Here is an 18,869-nt window from a genome sequence, read left to right on the forward strand (position 1 = left end):
CTGAGTCAACATTCATGCAAATCGTCTTACCCTGGAGAGAACATAAAGCCGGCAATTCTTTATCTTAGAGGTAGGTACCTACCTAGGTACTTGTGTTAAAGGAGGAGGAAGTAAGCTACCTGTTGCTAAGCAGCTCTAATAGCGCTTTTTTTGTGCGAGAACAATGTTTCTTCCTTGAACCGTTGTAGAATGAGGGACAAAGTTAATATTGGTCTTAAAGAATCCATGTACAACCACCAAATCTTAACAGGCACAGAACCAACCAATAATGTCATAAAAAAAGAAGCCAAACTACTCCGGGTACCTGAGTATTCATAATGATGTATTTGCCCTATATACTTAGTTGGTGAAACACTCTATATAAATCTTGACAGATAATACCAGTGTCTTTAGCAGTATTACTTAAAATAGTAAGGAGAAAATAGCAATTAAGTCCGGCAAAGAACGTAGGACTCGTCATCGATCCCAAACCCTTAAACAAAAAGGTATCAGCCTGGTTCCAATCGTTCTTAGATAATACGGACCCGCAATAGCCATTGTTATTGTCACCACAGACTAAGAACCCATTAATCGTAGATATTTATGAACTACATATATATCTTTCGTCAGTTCACATATTGTACCAGGAGTCGACATTATCATACAATGATCTCGGTATGCGTGTCGACTCACCAATGACACGACCAGACTCTGAATCCAACTGATCAGTGCTTGTCGGTATCTCAGGTAGGCCAACCAAAGCACTGTGCTGAGGATGAAGTCGTGTATCATCGAAAAAGACCCAAGCACGTTGCCTGTAATATTCCCAGGCTTCGGTGGTGGGATGATTGTGTTTCCATATAGTTCGGGCACAAAGATCAGGAACATGTCTACCATTTTTGAAGTCTTCCCATATCGTGGTCACACGTGCCTTGTGTACATCGTCCAGCTCACCGTGATCCAGATCTTTGAGCTTGCGTAGGAGATTACGGAGCCGTTCTGGCCCCTCTCGGTCCTCTCTCGTTTTCATTGCGTCGTATGTAAGTTCTTCCACAATTTCAAAGCCATACTCCTCAAGCCTGCCCATTACCCGCACGGGCAAGGACCACTTCTTGGCCTGGAACATCACCCAGCCCATCCTTTGGAACGAATGGTGGGTAGGCCCGAGTCCTGGCGGATATAATAGATGTGAAGAGCTAGCAGCTGTGCAGTCAGCTGGTAGTCGGATACCGTTCCATTGGGCATAATGGGCCGCGTATAAACTTGAAACATATGTTTGAACACACCGGATGGCCTCATCTTCCCATGAGAGAAACGGCCGACCCTCTCGTTGATTCAACCGGGACGGATGCGTATAGCTGCTGTCCACTGTTGCCTTGTAGAAACGAATTTTGCTCATAAGCTCGTATCGCAAGAACGCCCAGAAGAGACGTCTTCGACCTACCACGCCGAAAGAGCCCAAATCAAAACCGCTTTGAAGGTATTCGCCTTCGAAGAATCTACCGTTATGTGAAAGCTTTGGGAGCCCGCAGTATGCTCGCGGGAGGTAATACGACGTTGCCTTCAACATATAGTCGTGGATATATCTTCGCAGGCAATAGTACAACTCCCCTGTTTTTGTGAAGAAACCATGGCCCTCTTGACTCGTGTCGACCAACCAATCGCCTATTTTGTACCGTTCCCACTTGTCCATAAGAGTTGGTACAAATGTCTTTGCAAAACGGGGATCTCGGTTGTTTGAAGGAAATAGCACAATGGCGAAGGCATCTTGAAGGCTTTCCTCGTCGAGATCAGCCAAGATCAGGTCTGAGGTGATCTTACGCTTGAAAGAGACGCCATAGGACTCGAGGCCTCTGATGTTGTCCGGTTCCTCCGTTTCGGTCCATGGGGAAGCGCAATTGACCCATGTTGGGCTAGGATTCGGAGCAGTCTCAAAGGAATTGTATCGGGGACAAGACATCTTTTCTCTTTGTATTTAGAAGTAGATGTGCAGAGTTGATGCTGTCAGCTATTTCGAGATGAGAAGATTGATTGATGTTGTGGAAGAGTCTTGTTGGAGTGATAGTTTGGTAACATTGTGTAGATTGGAATGTCTTTATATAATAACCCGATATCTAGAAACTTTGAAAGTGGTGCTTCTTGAGCGAGTATTCTGAACTCTGTGAGACTTTCAAAACTCAAATCGGAATACAAACCCTATTCTAAGTTAAAATTTAGTTGTGGATGTGTTTGAGGCCACCTAGATGTGCATAAAAGCGATGAAGATGAGATAGGTCGTGCCTCGAGATCCTACATGATATATGCTTGAAATCCGAAAGAGTATATGCGAGTGCGATTGGATAAATGTGACTTCCCAGGGCATATTTCTTGATAAGAGTCAGAATTGTAAGCAGTATGATGTCAAACTTATGGCAAAATAAGGATTAACTATGTGGTTTAAATTAAACTTGAACATTTGATATAATAAGGTTTTGGTTGATAATGCAACCTTGTAGCACTTTTTAAATACACTTTGAATGTTTCGTTTAAGATTTTCTTCTAGGCTTCTAGAAGCCTTCTAACCCGCGTATTATCTACAAGTGAGTTTGAAAAGTCCTGCTAATAACCTTAACCCCCTATGAATCTTTGAAATAAACTCCAATATTACCGCAGTCTATAGATCATAGATGAGAAGCTTTTAGTTCCCTTTCTCCTTAATAGGAATAGAAAACTACTTTTTCTTTCTCTAAAACTTTGTTGATTAAGTTACGGTCCCAACAGACTGGCTTGTTGAAGTCAGAAAGGCATACTTCTAGTATGAACAAATCTGGATAGATTTGCGGCTGGGGTGTCAGCCAGCTTGGCCGGTTTGTGCTTCTGGGTCTAGTTTCCTAATGCTTCCTTGATCCTTGCAGCCTTGCAAGTCCGTTGGGATATCTGTTTTGCCGTGTCGGCCCTTATCGGCACACATACGATTCTACTAACTATAGGGTGCCACTTCGAACGTGATGTTCAGTTTTATGGTTGCGGTATTTTAATTGATCACTAACTAGGATAATCTAGAAAAGTTCGAAACTGCATTGTTTGCGTGGCATAAGAGATCTAAAGTTTCTGTTTTCAAAAGAACCTGTATCTGTATATCCCGCTCAAAGCAGGAGAAACTTCTTGGACGAAAGATATATTTTGATAATGCCAATCTATTTAATGCTAGGTCACTTACTAGGTACGTTAATTTAAAACGATGGCATCGATATGCAACTCAATGTCGAGCAGTCTCAGACCATGCATTGCTATCATCCAAATAGGCAGTCTTTTCGACTATATCCTTGTTGTTCTTACCTGGGCCATTATGACTCCTTCATACCCAGTCGAAGAATATTAGTTAGCGTTGCATTTGGGATCAAGAACCTCTGGTAAATAATATCGAAGAAGTAAAGGGTGCCTCGTCACATGTTTTCATGGACCCTGCTCTGTCTTAACTTCTCGTCAATTCCACCCATTTCATTATTCCCTCAGCCTCAGCATCGTAACATGGGTAAGCTTTTGTCGTCAGACCATGCCATGTGGGACTGAAGTTGTTGACATGCTAAATTAGCCCATAATCTCCACAGCTGGATAACGGCTTCACTCCCGTCGGGAACAACGTGCATTTGCCTATTAAATACGATGGAGTGAGAGGCGTTACTGAATAAATTGCTTAGATATGGACCGTGAACACCAGTCGGATATGCAGAATACACAGCACCAGATGATCGTATCAGCTGTTGCAGATAGAAAGAGATAAAACGCCATCCAAATTATATTTTTTTCGTTACAAAGAATCTTATCTGATCTACGATAATCGTCGGTGTGTAGTCCGAAAAAGACGCTAGCAAACTTGCCCCTTGCATCAGCCAGGGCTGGGCTGAGGCGCCTCATGTCAAACCCATTGCGGCTCAAAGATGATGTGAAAATCTCGTCAGCTCGACGCCAGTCAAAGAGGCTATCGGAAGATCAACGGGCAAGCTTCGTCACAAACCGGATGTTGAATAGAAGTCTGTACACCCGCTGGTTTCACCCACAAGAATTATTATGCGTTCGGACGATTGGAGGCTCTCGCATCGTTGGGTTATGTTTAACAGATAATTATCAGACTCAACAACGTATACTTGGAGGCTAACAGACGACAATTCTTATATACGCATTTTGATCGGTTTGTCTTTCATTACCTTGGGCCAGATGATGCGCGGGCCTGTTACTAGATTCTCCTTAATCGGACTATCGGATCAGATAAAAGAAACTACAGCGAGTATCTATCCCTGCGTCGCAAAAGACCCTTTGCTGCAGGCAGAGTTCGGTGTTGATCCGATTAAGGTAATGATCGTCTTCCCTTGTTATTTTTTTAACGACAAGGCGAATCAATTCCTTGACGATGGGGTCCAGGCTGATACTTGGAAAGGATTCTCATCCATCCTACCCACGCTGCGATGCGGTAAACACTCCACTTTGCTCCTTCAGTCCGCCCAGTGACATAGGAACCATGATTCGATAGCCCTTCATAGTGCTTCGTTGCGAACTATTGCTGTACCGGCTCGCTTGGCATTAGTCCGACTTCCGACCGGGTGACTGGCTTCTCATCCGGCACAGACCAGACATATTAGTAGGCTGTATGATCCCTGCGGACCCAGTAGGATCATCAACTGGGCCCATTGTCTTGCCACCTATAGAAGACAAGAGAAGAGACATGTTCCTGCGGTTTTTCTGAAGAACGAGACTCTGACTATAAATCTGTACTGCTCAGTATGTATATTGTTGGGTTGAACATCGCATCATCTTTTTGAGTCTTGAGTGCCCCAGCCAAGTGCAATATCCACTGGTGCACTCGACTATTCTTCTCATCTCTGTCTTGGATACTCGGCATTTGAGGTCTTGAACATTGAGGAAAATAAAAGATGGCCACTCCTACTAGTCCCGCGCAAGCGCAGAGTGGCTTCGAAAAGCAGATCCAGTCTGAAGACCATGTTATCAATGACTTCCCTAGCAAGGACAAGGGGAGTGACTCCGACGATGGCTCTGAGACTAAGCAAGATGGTGTCAAGCGTGTTGAGGCCATAACCAAGGTCTGGACTCCTGGTATGATGTGGGCTGTCTTCATTTTGTAGGTCATCCTCGGCAGTCTAACCTGGGACGAAAATAGTAAGCTAACATTGGTATAGTCTGTACTTGGTCAACTTTGTTGATACCCTTCTTCAGGCTGTTCATTCTAGTCTGGTGCCATATGTCACATCTTCTTTCAATCAGCATGGTCTACTAGCCATTACCAGCGTTTTTGGAAGTATTATTGCCGGAGTCTCCAAGCTCGCAATCGCCAAGATCATCGATATCCGTGGACGTAACGAGGGCTTCCTACTGATGATTCTTATCATCATCATTGGAATGATCATGAAGGCTTGCTGCCAGAATGTCGAGACTTATGCCGCCGGACACACCTTTTACTGGGTTGGGCACGTCGGTCTGAGTTACATCATCGATGTTGTTCTTTCGGACATGACCACTCTTCGCAATCGCATGATCATGTTTGGTCTTTATATGAGCCCCCGGCTTGCTTCAACCTTTGGAGGCCCTACCATTGCTGACCTCTTTTACAAGCATTCGACCTATCGATGGGCCTTTGGATCGTTTTGCATCATTCTAGTTTTCTTCTCTATTCCCGTCTCTGCTATCTTCATGTACCATGAAATCAAGGCAAAGAAGCTTGGCTACCTATCTGAGAAGAGCCAGCGCAGTGTCTGGGAGTCCACCAAGCACTATTTCGTGGAGTTTGACGTTGTCGGCATGGTCCTGACTATTGCTGGCTTCTCTTTGATCTTGACACCGCTCAACATCGCCACACGAGCGCCTAATGGCTGGAAGACCGATTATATAATTGCCATGCTTGTTGTCGGTGTTGTCTGCCTTGTTGGTTTCGCTGCCTGGGAGAAGTGGTATGCCAAGGTCCCCTATGTTCCCTTCAAGTTCCTCAAGGATCGAACCATTCTCGGTGCTTGCCTTCTCAGTGCTTTCCTGAACATGTCTATCTTCGCTTGGGACACCTATTACAACTCCTACCTTCAAGTCGTCCACGGCCTCAGTATTGCTACTGCCGGATACACACTTAACGCCTTTTCTGTCACTTCGACCATTCTGGCCCCCTTTATCGGACTGTAAGCTTCATCATTGCAGTAAATAACTTGAATTATTGGGCTAACACGACATCCAGTTTCCTTCGCTGGTACGGGCGGTACTACTGGCCTGCTGTCTTTGGCATTCCATGGTGTGTGCTCGGCACTGCTCTCCTCATTCATTTCCGACAGCCTGGCAATGATATTGGGTACCTTGTCATGTGCCAGGTTTTCCATGGTGTTTGCGGTGGTATTTGGGCCATGACCGGACCTCTTGCCATCATGACCCAAGTCACTCATCAGGAGATTGCTGTCGTCCTGGCTCTCTATTCTATGTTTGGCTCCATTGGCCAAGCTATCGGATTTGGCATTTCGGGTGCTCTGTGGACCAACGATTTGCCCAGGGAGATGTACGATGCTCTTCCCGAGGACGCCAAGAATCAGACCGCTGCACTCTATGGCGATATGAAACTCCAGATGGCCGACCCCATCGGCACTCCTATCCGAGATGCTGTTATTTATGCCTATGGTGTTGTCCAACGCGAGATGGTCATCGCCGGCTGCGCTTTCCTGCCTCTGATCTGTGTTTGCGTTCTTGTCTGGCGTAACAAGCCCATTGACAAGCAGCAGACCAAAGGAAATGTCTTCTAGACGATGTCGCAATCACAAAAGCAGAGTAATAAAGACATGTTTACACTAAAATAGGGATATTTGCGACCATTATCTAAAAGTATTTTGTTTGCAATATTATCATTCGTTAACCACGTAAACTTAAGGCTTCAATCTATTAACCATTACTTCATGCCATGTTTCCCAATCATCTCAGTCGCCTCTTCTACAAACTCGCTTGTATTAAAGACCCGCATTGCTTTCAGATCTAGATGACAATTGTTACTTTCCGGTGCCACTACTATAAGAGTTTCAGTCCAGACATAAGCTCATGTAGTGTATTAGTGATAAAGTCAACTATATCACGAGTGTGAAGTCGGGAAATGTATTGATTCGCATTACTTATGCATCAGAAGGCGGCTGCCAGCACTGATCCATGGCAACCTGCATAAATTGAAGGATACCCGCATCTCACCTTTGTCCCGTGAGTTTGCTATGCCAATTATCGTCCGCTAAAAGGCACATGAACTGTCGGTGTAACCTCTAGAACAGTAGCGGAGCCGAAGCATATCGGCTGCTCGTCTTTGAAGGCATTTTGCTTTAACGCAAACAATAGGTTACAATAGAGCTGTTTCGTTTTCCCCAGCTGATTCGAGATGCAAGCAACCGCGGCCACAAGATCCATGATTATTTGACTTTGTGCATCCCGCAGGACACTACGACAATGATGACGATGTAATTTTGGCTTCAACGATATGACTGGCGAATGGTGGATTATAAATCCAAATTGTGTCGGCAACTGACAGTAGATCGACGGGAACCCACAGACGAACAACTCCACGGGATTCCGAGTCGCAGTAAAGTTGGCGCCCAAGTTAGCCAGTTCTCGTCGCGGTTATCCTTCAGTCCCATCAAGTTATGTTGTAGCAAAGAGGTAATCGATGCCAAAGAATGGGCCATTCACATATCGTCAAAGCGAACAACAGCAATAAGCGTTTGCCCAAATTAATCAGATGAGAGAAGCATTGTCGATTACGGACCAGCTTTGGCTAGAGTTTGTTGTTTCGTGGATGTATAATTGAGAGCACGACTCTGCTATTCATACCGGACACACACTTTCTGATCTATGGCCACCCCCAAACTGCGCATGAAAACAACAAACGGTACAAGATGATGTCTGACTCTGAAGCAGACATGCCGGGTGTAAATAGATATATGTGCAGCAGTAGTCTGTCTGCGTAGACATCAGATGGCCCCAAAGCGAGATGATTGCTAGATGAATCACAGACGATATCTCTTCAACCTTGATCCCAGATCTTCCCAGTGTAACCAATGACTTCTATTTGCGGTTTGGAAACAAGGTGAAGATGTGTGTATGGTGTTGTCTGTTTGACGACTAGAGTCATGGGAATGTCACCGCTGATCGATCCGAAGTTTCATGAGAAGAGACAGCATCAGCTGTAGAAACAGAGGAGCAAACACTGAAGAGCCAAACAGCTCTCGCATCCTCTACGGGTATAAATCGTAGGGTCCCCTTCCCATGAAGCTATCATCACAATTTTACGCAACGATTAGTAGCCCACTTTGATAAAGCCTCTCTTCTATCCCATTCATACCTCAGACGAGACTACTCCATACTTCACTATCACAACCTCAGAAACAACCACAGAACTACTGAACCATGTCTGAAGAGAACAAGACGATCGAAAATGTATCTTCCAAGAGTTCGGATGCCTCAAAGCAGCCATCTCAAGTTGGCACATCTGGCTCAACCACGCAGAATCCACAGCCACAAGGCAATGTGCAGCCAACAACAAATGGGACGAACACCACTCAAACAGCAGTAGGCCAGATCGGAACCCTACCTATCAATCCCGATGAAGGTCCCTGGAACCCACTCACCCAAGGCCGGGCCCTCAAAGAATCTGACACGCCGATTGACCCAACGGACGAAAGGTACATTCACATCTCCGACGATGAAGGAAAGGAAAGCAAGTAGAGTCCGAGAAGCGTTGAGCAAGCCTCAAGATATAGAACCCAAAGACCAGGCGTTAAATCTTGATGAAGCCAGGCTGAGTTCAATATTGTCTGGATTTGTATGTAGTGACGCTTAGTGTATCATGGCAGGATGTTCTTTGGCACGTCGAGAGCCGAAGAAAAGATCAAGTTGTTCGGGAGAAGTTTTGTAACGCTGATGATATCGGATTATGGGTTGTTGATCATCGACTTGGGCCAAGGTCAGGTCAAGATAGGAGATGGTTTATTAGTCTGAGACATGTTTTATCAAATTCATCCCGTTTCCGCAAAAGCCTAATTTTAAGTGCCCGTTATTTTTGAATTAGTACTTCGGTATAAGGAATGGCCAAGTCTGGCGGTCAGGATGGCTTTGGAAGGGTACATCGTTTTCATCGTCAGGCTTTGGTATGAGACGAGATGAGGTCCTAAAATGTTGCTGTCCGGAGAAATCTTGGCAATTCTTGGTGTAGGGGATCAAGACCCCACTAAGATTAGCCTGAGCTGTCACGGTTATAACAGTGGTGACAATAAAAGGGACATTTCCATCTGGATTGTCCAAGCTCAGCTGTGAGTATTATTAGAGTAATAATGTGCTGTCTGTACAAAGTAATGTGTGCTTGTCATTCATCGTCATGCCCGTCAATAAGACACAATTAACCGCCAAGCATCAAATACAATTTTCTTGTATTTTTTTTTTTTTTTTTTAAACTTTAGGTTGTACATATTCGTAGAGTCTGACTGTACCACATCAGCAACATGCCATGCGCAGGTAGGTAAGTACCGTACAGATGAGATGAGAATAAATTAATTCTTGGCAAGGGTCTTGAATAATCAAGGCAATTGACCTGCCGTTTTCTGATAATAATGAACTTGACGAACTACCGTAGCCTTCTGTGTTGGGTATTTGATTGCGAGGGGAGCAAAAAAAAGAGGCACTCTCGGAAATTGCAATGACGGCGAAACCCAAAATGAACCAATTGGGGACAATACTACAAGTGGGGGAGGGACTATTTCAGGCACGCAGCTCCGCTTACTGGTCTGGGCCCGGGCCCGGGCTTTTGCTCAGTAGAAGTCCGGGCATGTATGGAATGGGCTCTGCAATACCTTCTATCGCTTGAGATAAACAATTAACACTGCATGATTTCATATAATGGTACCAAAAGAGCGATGAGATTATGTCGAACTATACAGACTGGACTATACGTTACTTGTGAGTGACACCTGGATGAAAGTACCCAATTTACACTGTATTTTATGTAATACAGTGACAAGACGGAACATGCTGAAACTGAGACGCTCTCAGACGTTTTACCGTGTAAGGGATAGGACAGGATGGGACAGGACGGAAACAAAACAAATATGCAAGACAGCTGTTGTCAACAACATCATCACAAAAGACATAAAAAGGGGGGGACTGATGTTATCATGCAAGATGATGTTTTGGGTTGTCGAAAGTACAGAAATAAAGTCTTGTCCAGTCTACTGCGCCAAGGCTAGGCCATTGGATTTGAATTTTTGACCGCGTGATACCATCCATGACCATCCATGCAAATACCATGACCTGGATCTAGATAATAACGGTACATGGACCCCAAGTACCGACACCATATCGAGATGACCTCCGGCCTTCCCGTAGTTACTTGGGTCCCAAGTCTCTTGGCGCTCTTTTCTTAGTCTCATTCGATTGCTTCACTCGTAAAGCACGGCACTCATGGCCCGGCCTGGGCATGCATTATCACTGGCTGATAAACAACCGCCCAGAGTTTTTACGGACGGACGCGTATGTTGTATTTCCAAGGTTTCCCAGCTTTTTTTGCATTGCATCTTTTTGGCTTCCTTTTGCAGCAAAGGAAGCAAGTACATCATGGATGTCTTCATTTCTCTTGCATTCCCTATCGTTGCTGTGTCATTTCTTTTTCAATTCCACTCATTCTCTCTGTGTCTCCCTCTCTCGCTTAAGCACTGAATTTTTGCCAGTAAATAAAAAACGATAGCCATAATAATTATAAAAAACAAAATAGTCTCCAAAAGACGAGACACCTCCACCGTCCGAACGACCCTGGACCCCACTGTTGAGGTCCTCGGGTTCTCTGATTCTACCGCTTACAGTGAGTGATTCGCCCCAAATTTTTCCCCGGCTGCAGGCTGTTGTGCACTGAAGTACTACCTACATATGTACCTCAGCTGCGCCTTCTCACCCACTTCTCTCTTTCCCGCCCATCCCCCATCCCAGTCCAGCCCAGCCATTTGTATCTACTATCCCATTAACAACAAAGGATTTAATTCTTCCCTTTGAACCTCACTCAACTTGGTACCTACCGTGATCGCCTGACCCCATTTCTCTTTGCTCTTCACCTCCAACTCTTGTACTAAATTATCCGAAAGAAATAAGAGGTTGGGTATTCGTACTCTTGTTAATTATTCCCACCTCCAGTAGTGGCTTGGGTGACGACACGACTCTTCAATAGCGCACGCAAGCCAGCCTTGGCTTTTTTGGAACCTGACAACAGCGAGACAAGACAAGACAAAAAACAAGACAGACCAAGCCCAAAAGACTCGCCTCCCTCCAACCAAGTCCCTACCCAACTCTAATCCTCACTGTACTGTAACACAGGCATACAAAGGACTGGACCGTCCGCTCCGGTGGAACCGACACAACCTTAACCGTCCCGTCGTCTCTCGTTTTTGTACTGGTCAACGTCCTTCACCTTCACCCTCACGGCCTCGTCGCTCGATCTTTGTCGCTCCAACGACTTCAACCTCTCGATTTGGTCTTTAACTAACCTTTAATTCACCGTTACAATGGGTGCGTCATCATTCCTATCCTATGTCGACTCGCACATCGAATCCCCTCATACTAACATACGACTTTCGCAGCCGACCAAGGAGGAGCTGGCGCTGGAGCCGCCGTAACTACCATCGTCCCTTTCAACAACCAACAAGTTCTTCCAATTTGCGCCGCCGCCTGTGGTCCCCTCTACGATGCCAACGGCGCCTGTGTTCCGCCTCAAGTAGCCGCCGATGCCGGCCCCAAGGCCTACACATCATGTTTCTGTCTCGACCAGCGAGTCGCCGCTTTCAAGACTGCAACCCAGGGTGTATGTGATGACGCGTGTGGTGCAGAAGGTCTTTCCTCAATCGCTGGCTGGTTTCGCAGCATGTGCGGTACCGCGACCAAGACGAATGGGGGATCAACACAACAAACTGGACAGGGCTCAACAGCTACGACGGCTGGCGATTCTTCATCAACTGCTGGTTCAAGGCTTTCCAACAACGAGGGTGGTGGTGGTGACTGGTACGTTCATACCTCATTTTACCAAGGTCTCATGACCAGTTCTAACACGAAAATAGGATCTCAAACCATTGGCAGTGGGTCATCATGATCGTTGTTCTCGTTGTCGGCATCACCGCTATCTGGGTCGGTGCCTGTATTTGGCGTCGTCGCTACCTTAAGAAGAAGGATCGCCAATCTCATCTGATTCAAAAGCATTCCGGTTCCGCCTCGCGACCATCTTGGGGTCCCGGTATGGAGGCCTCTGAGGGCGGCATACCTTACGACGACGAATCGAACCGAAATTCGCATGGCCTCATGCTTCCCGGTGCCACCTCTGGTGCTGTCGAAGAGGAGCCAAAGGAGAAGAAGCGATGGATCGTCCGCGACCGAACATGATGATGGTCATCCACCATTTAACGCCCTTTTCCGACCTCGTAACGATTCTCATTGCCATATCCCGAGTTCCAGTCAAAAAGAAAATTCGACCTAGTACTGTCCGCCTTACGACATAGACCGCGCATTCACCATCTATACGGCCTTGCTCTATTTGATATCATCGACTGCCTTTGATTTTGATAGTTTTACCTGGGCGGATTATACCCAGCAGAGGCGAATCCGCAAATGCATTTGGTGCAGGCGATCGGAATTCGATCACGGTTGAGAATACCGTCTGCAACGTTTTCTATGATCTGCCAATGCTTTGATTTGCGTTATCTCGTCTAATCGCTGTTTTCCCCAGTGGCGTTTTTGTTTTACGGTACAACCAGGCGTTTGGAGGAGAGAATACGGGTGGCGCATCCTCACGATTTGTTGTTTCTGTTTCATATTTTTTTCGGTGATTGTTGCCACGGAGCTTGTTTGACTTGCATCTGTGGGATATAACATCGACAATTACAACAATGAAGGGGAATTGAAGTATTGTTTTGTTTTTACTTAGGCCAGAGCGGAAATATTATCTGGTTATCTGGTAATCTGTTTGACATATCTACTACTTACTTCTCCCGGGCACTCAAGAGGAGGTATGGAGTCTATCCTTGATACAGCTTATATAACAAATCCACCCATATGCGAAATGCCCAACTCGCAATCGTCTCGTTTTCTTATTCGGTATAGCGACTTAGACGATCTTTGATTAGATATTTAAAAATGCTACAAGGATGTTGATGTCACATCGTATCTAGGTAGTGTAGGATTCGAATGACGTCGTAAGCAACGTCCCACGTTTCAACGAGTGATAGGCGATGAGGCTCAACGAAGTTTCATGTATTCAACGCTTAAAGATGCTTGTTATTAACCTAATCAGGAGAATGCTTATAGTAGTGTATGCATGGTATTGTATGTGTGACTCAAGGCAACACCCAGGTCCCCAAGTCTCACGCTCATCATCCCATCCTTCTCTTCAAACAATTCTATGCCCTGTTCTGTTCTTCCATAGCGTCCATGTACAAGTCAATCAGACAGCCAGCCGACCAGGCTTGCGTAGGGCTCTGTATAGTTATTAGCATTCATGAACAATCTATTCGAAACGAAAGAGAGAGAAAAACTTACAGAGTCGGCGCAGTATTCGCCGTTCTTCTGTGTCAACTCTTGAAGACCAGCCCAAGGGCTCTCCCGGATCATCTTCTTGCACCCGCCAAGCCTTCTGGTAACCTGCTGGAATGCCTCGGTGCGATCTTCGGCTGTTGTTCGCCTCTTGAGGTCGAACTTGAGGAGGGCTCGGAGGAAGAATCCAGTGGGCCAGATCCACTCAGGTCCCTGGTGGTAGTTGCGGCCCTTGCTTGTTGCGAAATTATCACTATCTTCACTGTTGACGTAGTAAGGGCGGTAGTTAAGATCCGCAGGGTCCAAAGTCGCCATTCCCTGAGGTCCTCGGAGAGCCTCATCAGCAACACACAGAGCATGCATCGCGTGATCAGGGTCAAAGAGGGCCGGTGCAGTGGTCATGGCGATGGCAAAGTTAGGACGCAGCTGGTAGTCCTCGTACTCCTTTCCAGACTTGTACAGATCTTTGTAGATTCCACGGCGGTTGACGATAGGAGTGTTGACATCGTACTTGGAATCATCTTCAGGCGAGACAGGAACATAGTAGCATCGCTCGAAGTTGGTCTTGAGCAGACTGGCCCAGTCTGCGAGCGAGATAGAGCCACCATCGGATTTTTCTACACTCCCATGCGCATATTTGCCTTCTCCGTGGAGCCCAGCGACCCAATCGAGAGTGCTGTACAACATACCAGTGATCTCAATGGCAGCGCCATCACGAGGGGTACCAGGAATACCCTTGGAGCCTGCTCGCTCACTTTCGCCCATCTTGTCCATCCAGGTACCGCAGTTGAACTGGTTGCCGCCAAAGATGATACCGTTGCTCCAGTCAACATAAATCTCCTGGTTGAAGCCTTCGTCCTTCATTTGAGAGTCAATCTGGGGGCCAGCATTGGCTTCTCGGTACTTCATTCCGGTAGCATGTCTTTGAAGTGCTTCTTGAATTACCTCCTCAATGGTACTCTCCTTGGAGTATGCCCTCTCATCATCGGTAGGGAACCAATTATCGTCATAAGGTAGGAAACGGCGCTTGACCTTGGCTTTAAGGATGTCAAGACCCTCGGGAGCGAACCGTGTGTAGTCTTGGATACACTGGAGGAAGAACCAAATTGAATCTCGGGAGTTGTACCTGGGCGCGTCACCACTACTAAGAAGGTTGGGGATCATGCCGTGCTTCAACACGCTGGCAAACGCGAGGATATGTTCCTTAGCGTCATCAAAACGGCCAGTGCCAAGAAGAAGTCCACGGAGGGCAATAAACACATCTCGGCCCCAACATCTGGCCCATTCCACAGCAAAATGGGGAAGGCCAGCAGCCAGAGAAGGGACCAACTTGTTGGGCCACAGAGATGCTGACTTGACATAGCCAACCTGCTGTACACTAACCATGGCTAAACTTTGCAGGAACCACTGACCGTCTCGTACACTGGAGTTCATGAGCTCCAGAGACTTCTCCCAACTTGCCATGTACGCAGTGCGCAAGACAAGGCCAAAGTATCGAGGAAGCAGGAAACTGGGAATCTTCCGGATGGCATCGAATCGCTCCTGCAGCCATCTCAAGGGCTCGGCAATAGCCTCGTTTCCGGGAGTAGAACTGATTCTCTGTAGTCTTGCTAGAATGAAATCTAGAGCCCATTCACCATCGCGAAGATTTTGACATAACGGGTGAGCCAGGTTGTTTTCCTTGATGATGCTGTTGAGAATGCTCCACCATCCCTGGAGGCCGGCATAAACAAGCTTTCCATGCCCAGGAATATCGTAAACACCATCTTGGCCATCGCTCTCGGCACGTTCCTCAGCTTCACATCTGTACATGAGGAAGTTGAGATCAGTCAAACTGAGTTCACTCCACGCCGCCTTGGCCCCTGAGGTGACATAGTTGTCCAAACCGGAGGAATGCTCAGCAGCAGGGATCCAGGTCTCAAAGAGGGCAATGCTTCCTGGAGGGAACTTGTCACGCACGGTGATTGTGGTATCATCACCGTTGACTTCCATTCGAATACCAGGTACATCCTTGACACGACTAGGCAAGCCGCGCAGGTATTTCTTGTCGTTGAGCGCTTGTTTCGTCGCATCCTGGCTGGCATCAACTTCGAGCATCCAGCTGCCCAGGTGTCGAGCTTTGGTACCAGTAAGATGAACAGGGCTAAAGTCACCATTTCCATTACCATAACCTGGGAAGGCCGTATGTGCGATGAGGAAGTAGCCCTTGCGAGATTCAGGGTGTACTCGGTGAACAGTAATGTACTGATCCTCGTGATGGATATGAGTTTCATCGTATCCATCCTTGCCCATCAAGGTGTGGATCTGGTTGAGAAGCTTCTTGACACCACCAATGCCGTCCTCGCCGCCTCCTATTTTGATCGGCTTTGATCCGGAAGAGGCAGATGTATAGAGCCGAGTCTCATTGACCAGATCCACGAGCTTGGGGTAGATTTCGTCGTAACCCATGACACTTCCAGTAGCACTAGAGCACATGCAGACAAGGGCAGCGTTGGGTAAAGTGTCGCGAGCATCACGCTTTTGGGCTGGTGTCTCGTTGTCATGGGTGCAGTCCATGAAAAGAGCTTGTACAGGACTGGGCTTGATCGCTCGAACAATCTCCCTGGATCGGGGCGCATTTCCATTTGTGTCACCATTCTTGAGTCTCGTCGGGCTGCTTGATGGAGTGCGGACATCCGACTTTGAGACTTCGTCAACCTCAAAGCTTCCAATAGGTCGACCACCGTGCCTGTGCACAAGCCGGCTGAGTTCAGCGGTGCTCCATGCCTGCATGGCTTCACGAATGAGTGAGCTAAGACCAAGACGCTTCACAAATACGTAGTCCATCTCTTCAGACCCCGTGAACAGCTCAGCGACTACATACAGGTCAGGTCGCACGCGACGCGCCTCGTCGAGGATGTGCTCAGCAACATGGATCGGTGTAGAGTGGCAGTTGTCAATACGAAGACCGGCAAAGTACTTGGCGAGTGTGCGAGCATATTTGGTCATGTGCTCCCACAGCCAAGGGTTGTCTTCAGGCCCTGAGCCATATCGCAACTTGACACAGTCGCCCCAGACGATGACTTCTCGTCGAAGGTAGACCCTTGATTCAGGACCAGCATTATCAACCAGAGCATTGCCTCCCCAAACCCATCCGTTGTTGACCAAGGCCATCTCCTCGGGCTTGAGCTTGGATGTTGTGTCGTTTTTAGGTAATCGAGTAAAATAAGGCTCAATCAGGGGGTTCTCCTCGTTAATCTCACCAAGTTTGGGACCGTGTTCATCGAGTCGAACATACTTGATCCTGTTAAAGATCTGCTGGAGTAGATCATCCACTTCCGCGTCATACTCCTTGTAGAAGTCAACATTGAGGATATTCAAAATCTCGACGATCTTGGCCCTAGCAGCATTCTCGTCGGAAGAACCGGCCAAGAAGCTTGCGGCGACGTCAGGCTTCACGCGCCTGCGGAAGCGCTCGCCCATTCGGTCAGTACCAGCCAAACCGACTTCCCTGAAGAAATCAACCTGCTCCTTGACTGAAGCGGATCTGGCATTGTCCAACTTCTTCTCAAAGTCCGCGTCATCCTCAGAGCTGTATTTACGTCCCTGGGAGAATGCCTTGACTGCCTCGTCGGCGTCTCGGTCAACGTCGAGTGCATAGTATTCCCATAGCCTAATCTTGGCGAGGACTTCGGTCTTGATAGCGTTCATAATGAGCAGCAGATCGTCGGTAGACTTTACTTCGGTGGGAAGTCCAAGCTTCGCCAAGTTGTCACTCAACTCCAAGAGACTTGTGTCGAGTTGGTAAGCAGACTCGAGCCACGGGGCAGTGATCAAATTGTAACCAGCCTCAGGATGTTCCTCGAGCCATTTAGTATTGTTGGCTGTGTGATTTAGAACAATATCCGTCAAGCTTAGCAGGGAATGGTTGCGTTCAAGACTGTTTACCATCTTCTGCACATCCTCCTCGCCAGCGGGGAAACAGGCTGGGTCCCAGCCAAGCTGGTCATATAAACTATACGGAGAGTTGGATTTACCGCGCACTTGGAGAGGAGTAAAATGGATCATGTTGTAACCACGGTCACTGATGCCATGAAGATGACGCTCCCAATCATTGGGGTATTTGCCCATGAATTTGCTAATGACAGAGAAAATTGACAGGGCAGGCAGCGGCAAGGGCCGGCCGTCGAGCTTAAGTCTGGGCGCAACATCAATGTAGTAAAGAGGGGTCTTTTTGAGGTTGTCCTTTTGTTCAGAGCTGTTTTCTAGCTTTTTCTTGAGATCAGGAAGCTCGGCATAGGTGGTGTAGAAGGCATAGGCACCGGGTTGGTGAATGGGAATGGAGATTTCGAGTGTGCGGTTGAAATCAGGTGTAAGTCTGTGATGCGTCCGTGTTAGTCCTGGTTGAACTTCCTTATAACGCTGTAACGGCCTCGGTGGCTTCAAGGATGATCAATTGACTTGGGAGAAGATTAAAACTTACTTGAACTCGCGAAAATGATCGCGACGGAATTCAACGCCTTCGTCGGGGATGTTGACCCAAAGGCTGCCATGACGGCAGATGGACGATGTGCCCTCGATGGCAAAGCGAACCGTCACAGGCTCTTGAGACCTGGGAGCGAGATAGATGTATTCGCCCTGCACCTGAGGTGAGCCATCATCGTTGAGCGGCAGCAAATAAACCTCGTTGGATGTCATGGTGTGTGGTGGGCTCATGATGAAAGAAGAGAAGAGCAAGAGCTACGTGCCCCGCGAAACGACAACACACAAGCTCAGCTCGCTCAATCAGACAGTAGCCAAGGAAGCGCTTCACACTACGCAACGTGCCTGTCGCAGTGGAGCTACCGATCGATGGCTAACGGCTCGCGTCCACAGTAGGTAAGTTAAGCTGGTGGGGGCGGAGGTCAAGCAGCTCCGTAGGTGCTGCTCGAGTAGTTTTTTAGTGGGCTCGTTCGGCTCGGTTCAGGGATCTGGGATCTGGGTTATCGAGCGGGATCGACGACCAGAGCGAACGACGGGAGGGACAAAATATCCCAGAGATAAGGGAGATGTGACTGGACAGGACTCGAATTGGTGGTAAGGTAGGTTAGAAAAAGATTCAACAAGGGAGAGAAAGTAAAAAAAAAATGTGTCTAGGACTATATAGACTAAAGCAGGCCGAAGAGTTGTTTTTGGAAAGAGGGTGAGATTGGAGTGTTGGGTTGACGAGGTGAAGGACACGAGGAAGAGACAAGCGCAGGAACGAAGAAAGGAAGAGTTCCGTCTACACCTGAGAAAAAAAGACGAAAGAAGAAGAATAAAAAGCAAGCCAATAAATCATCATAAGCTATTTCCATTTTCAAGTAACCGAA

The 18,869-nt window shown here is 47.2% G+C and overlaps 5 protein-coding genes across 5 annotated transcripts; 3 read left to right on the forward strand and 2 right to left on the reverse strand.

The window, feature by feature from the left end:
- Positions 1-610: 610 nt before the first annotated feature.
- FSST1_000916 (uncharacterized protein) lies at positions 611-1,939 on the reverse strand (the record flags this gene model as incomplete). The annotated part of the gene is made up of 1 exon (XM_083235784.1): positions 611-1,939. The coding sequence occupies one exon, from the start codon at positions 1,937-1,939 to the stop codon at positions 611-613; it is 1,329 nt and encodes a 442-aa protein (XP_083091098.1).
- A 2,950-nt stretch (positions 1,940-4,889) lies between these two features.
- Positions 4,890-6,749, forward strand: FSST1_000917 (major facilitator superfamily domain-containing protein; the record flags this gene model as incomplete). The annotated part of the gene is made up of 3 exons (XM_083235794.1): positions 4,890-5,095; positions 5,154-6,140; positions 6,197-6,749. 3 exons carry the CDS (start codon positions 4,890-4,892, stop codon positions 6,747-6,749), a joined length of 1,746 nt encoding a protein of 581 aa, XP_083091099.1.
- Positions 6,750-8,388: 1,639 nt separating this feature from the next.
- FSST1_000918 (uncharacterized protein) lies at positions 8,389-8,706 on the forward strand (the record flags this gene model as incomplete). The annotated part of the gene is made up of 1 exon (XM_083235804.1): positions 8,389-8,706. One exon carries the CDS (start codon positions 8,389-8,391, stop codon positions 8,704-8,706), a length of 318 nt encoding a protein of 105 aa, XP_083091100.1.
- A 2,819-nt stretch (positions 8,707-11,525) lies between these two features.
- On the forward strand, positions 11,526-12,393 carry FSST1_000919 (uncharacterized protein; the record flags this gene model as incomplete). The annotated part of the gene is made up of 3 exons (XM_083235815.1): positions 11,526-11,529; positions 11,601-12,018; positions 12,075-12,393. The coding sequence occupies 3 exons, from the start codon at positions 11,526-11,528 to the stop codon at positions 12,391-12,393; spliced, it is 741 nt and encodes a 246-aa protein (XP_083091101.1).
- Positions 12,394-13,406: 1,013 nt separating this feature from the next.
- FSST1_000920 (bifunctional 4-alpha-glucanotransferase/amylo-alpha-1,6-glucosidase) lies at positions 13,407-18,234 on the reverse strand (the record flags this gene model as incomplete). Its single annotated transcript, XM_083235826.1, has 3 exons — positions 13,407-13,484; positions 13,546-17,896; positions 18,002-18,234. 3 exons carry the CDS (start codon positions 18,232-18,234, stop codon positions 13,407-13,409), a joined length of 4,662 nt encoding a protein of 1,553 aa, XP_083091102.1.
- Positions 18,235-18,869: the final 635 nt, after the last annotated feature.

This window comes from Fusarium sambucinum, chromosome IV, assembly GCF_050947815.1.
Source record: "Fusarium sambucinum isolate potato_lamoka chromosome IV, whole genome shotgun sequence".
NCBI lineage: Eukaryota > Fungi > Ascomycota > Sordariomycetes > Hypocreales > Nectriaceae > Fusarium > Fusarium sambucinum.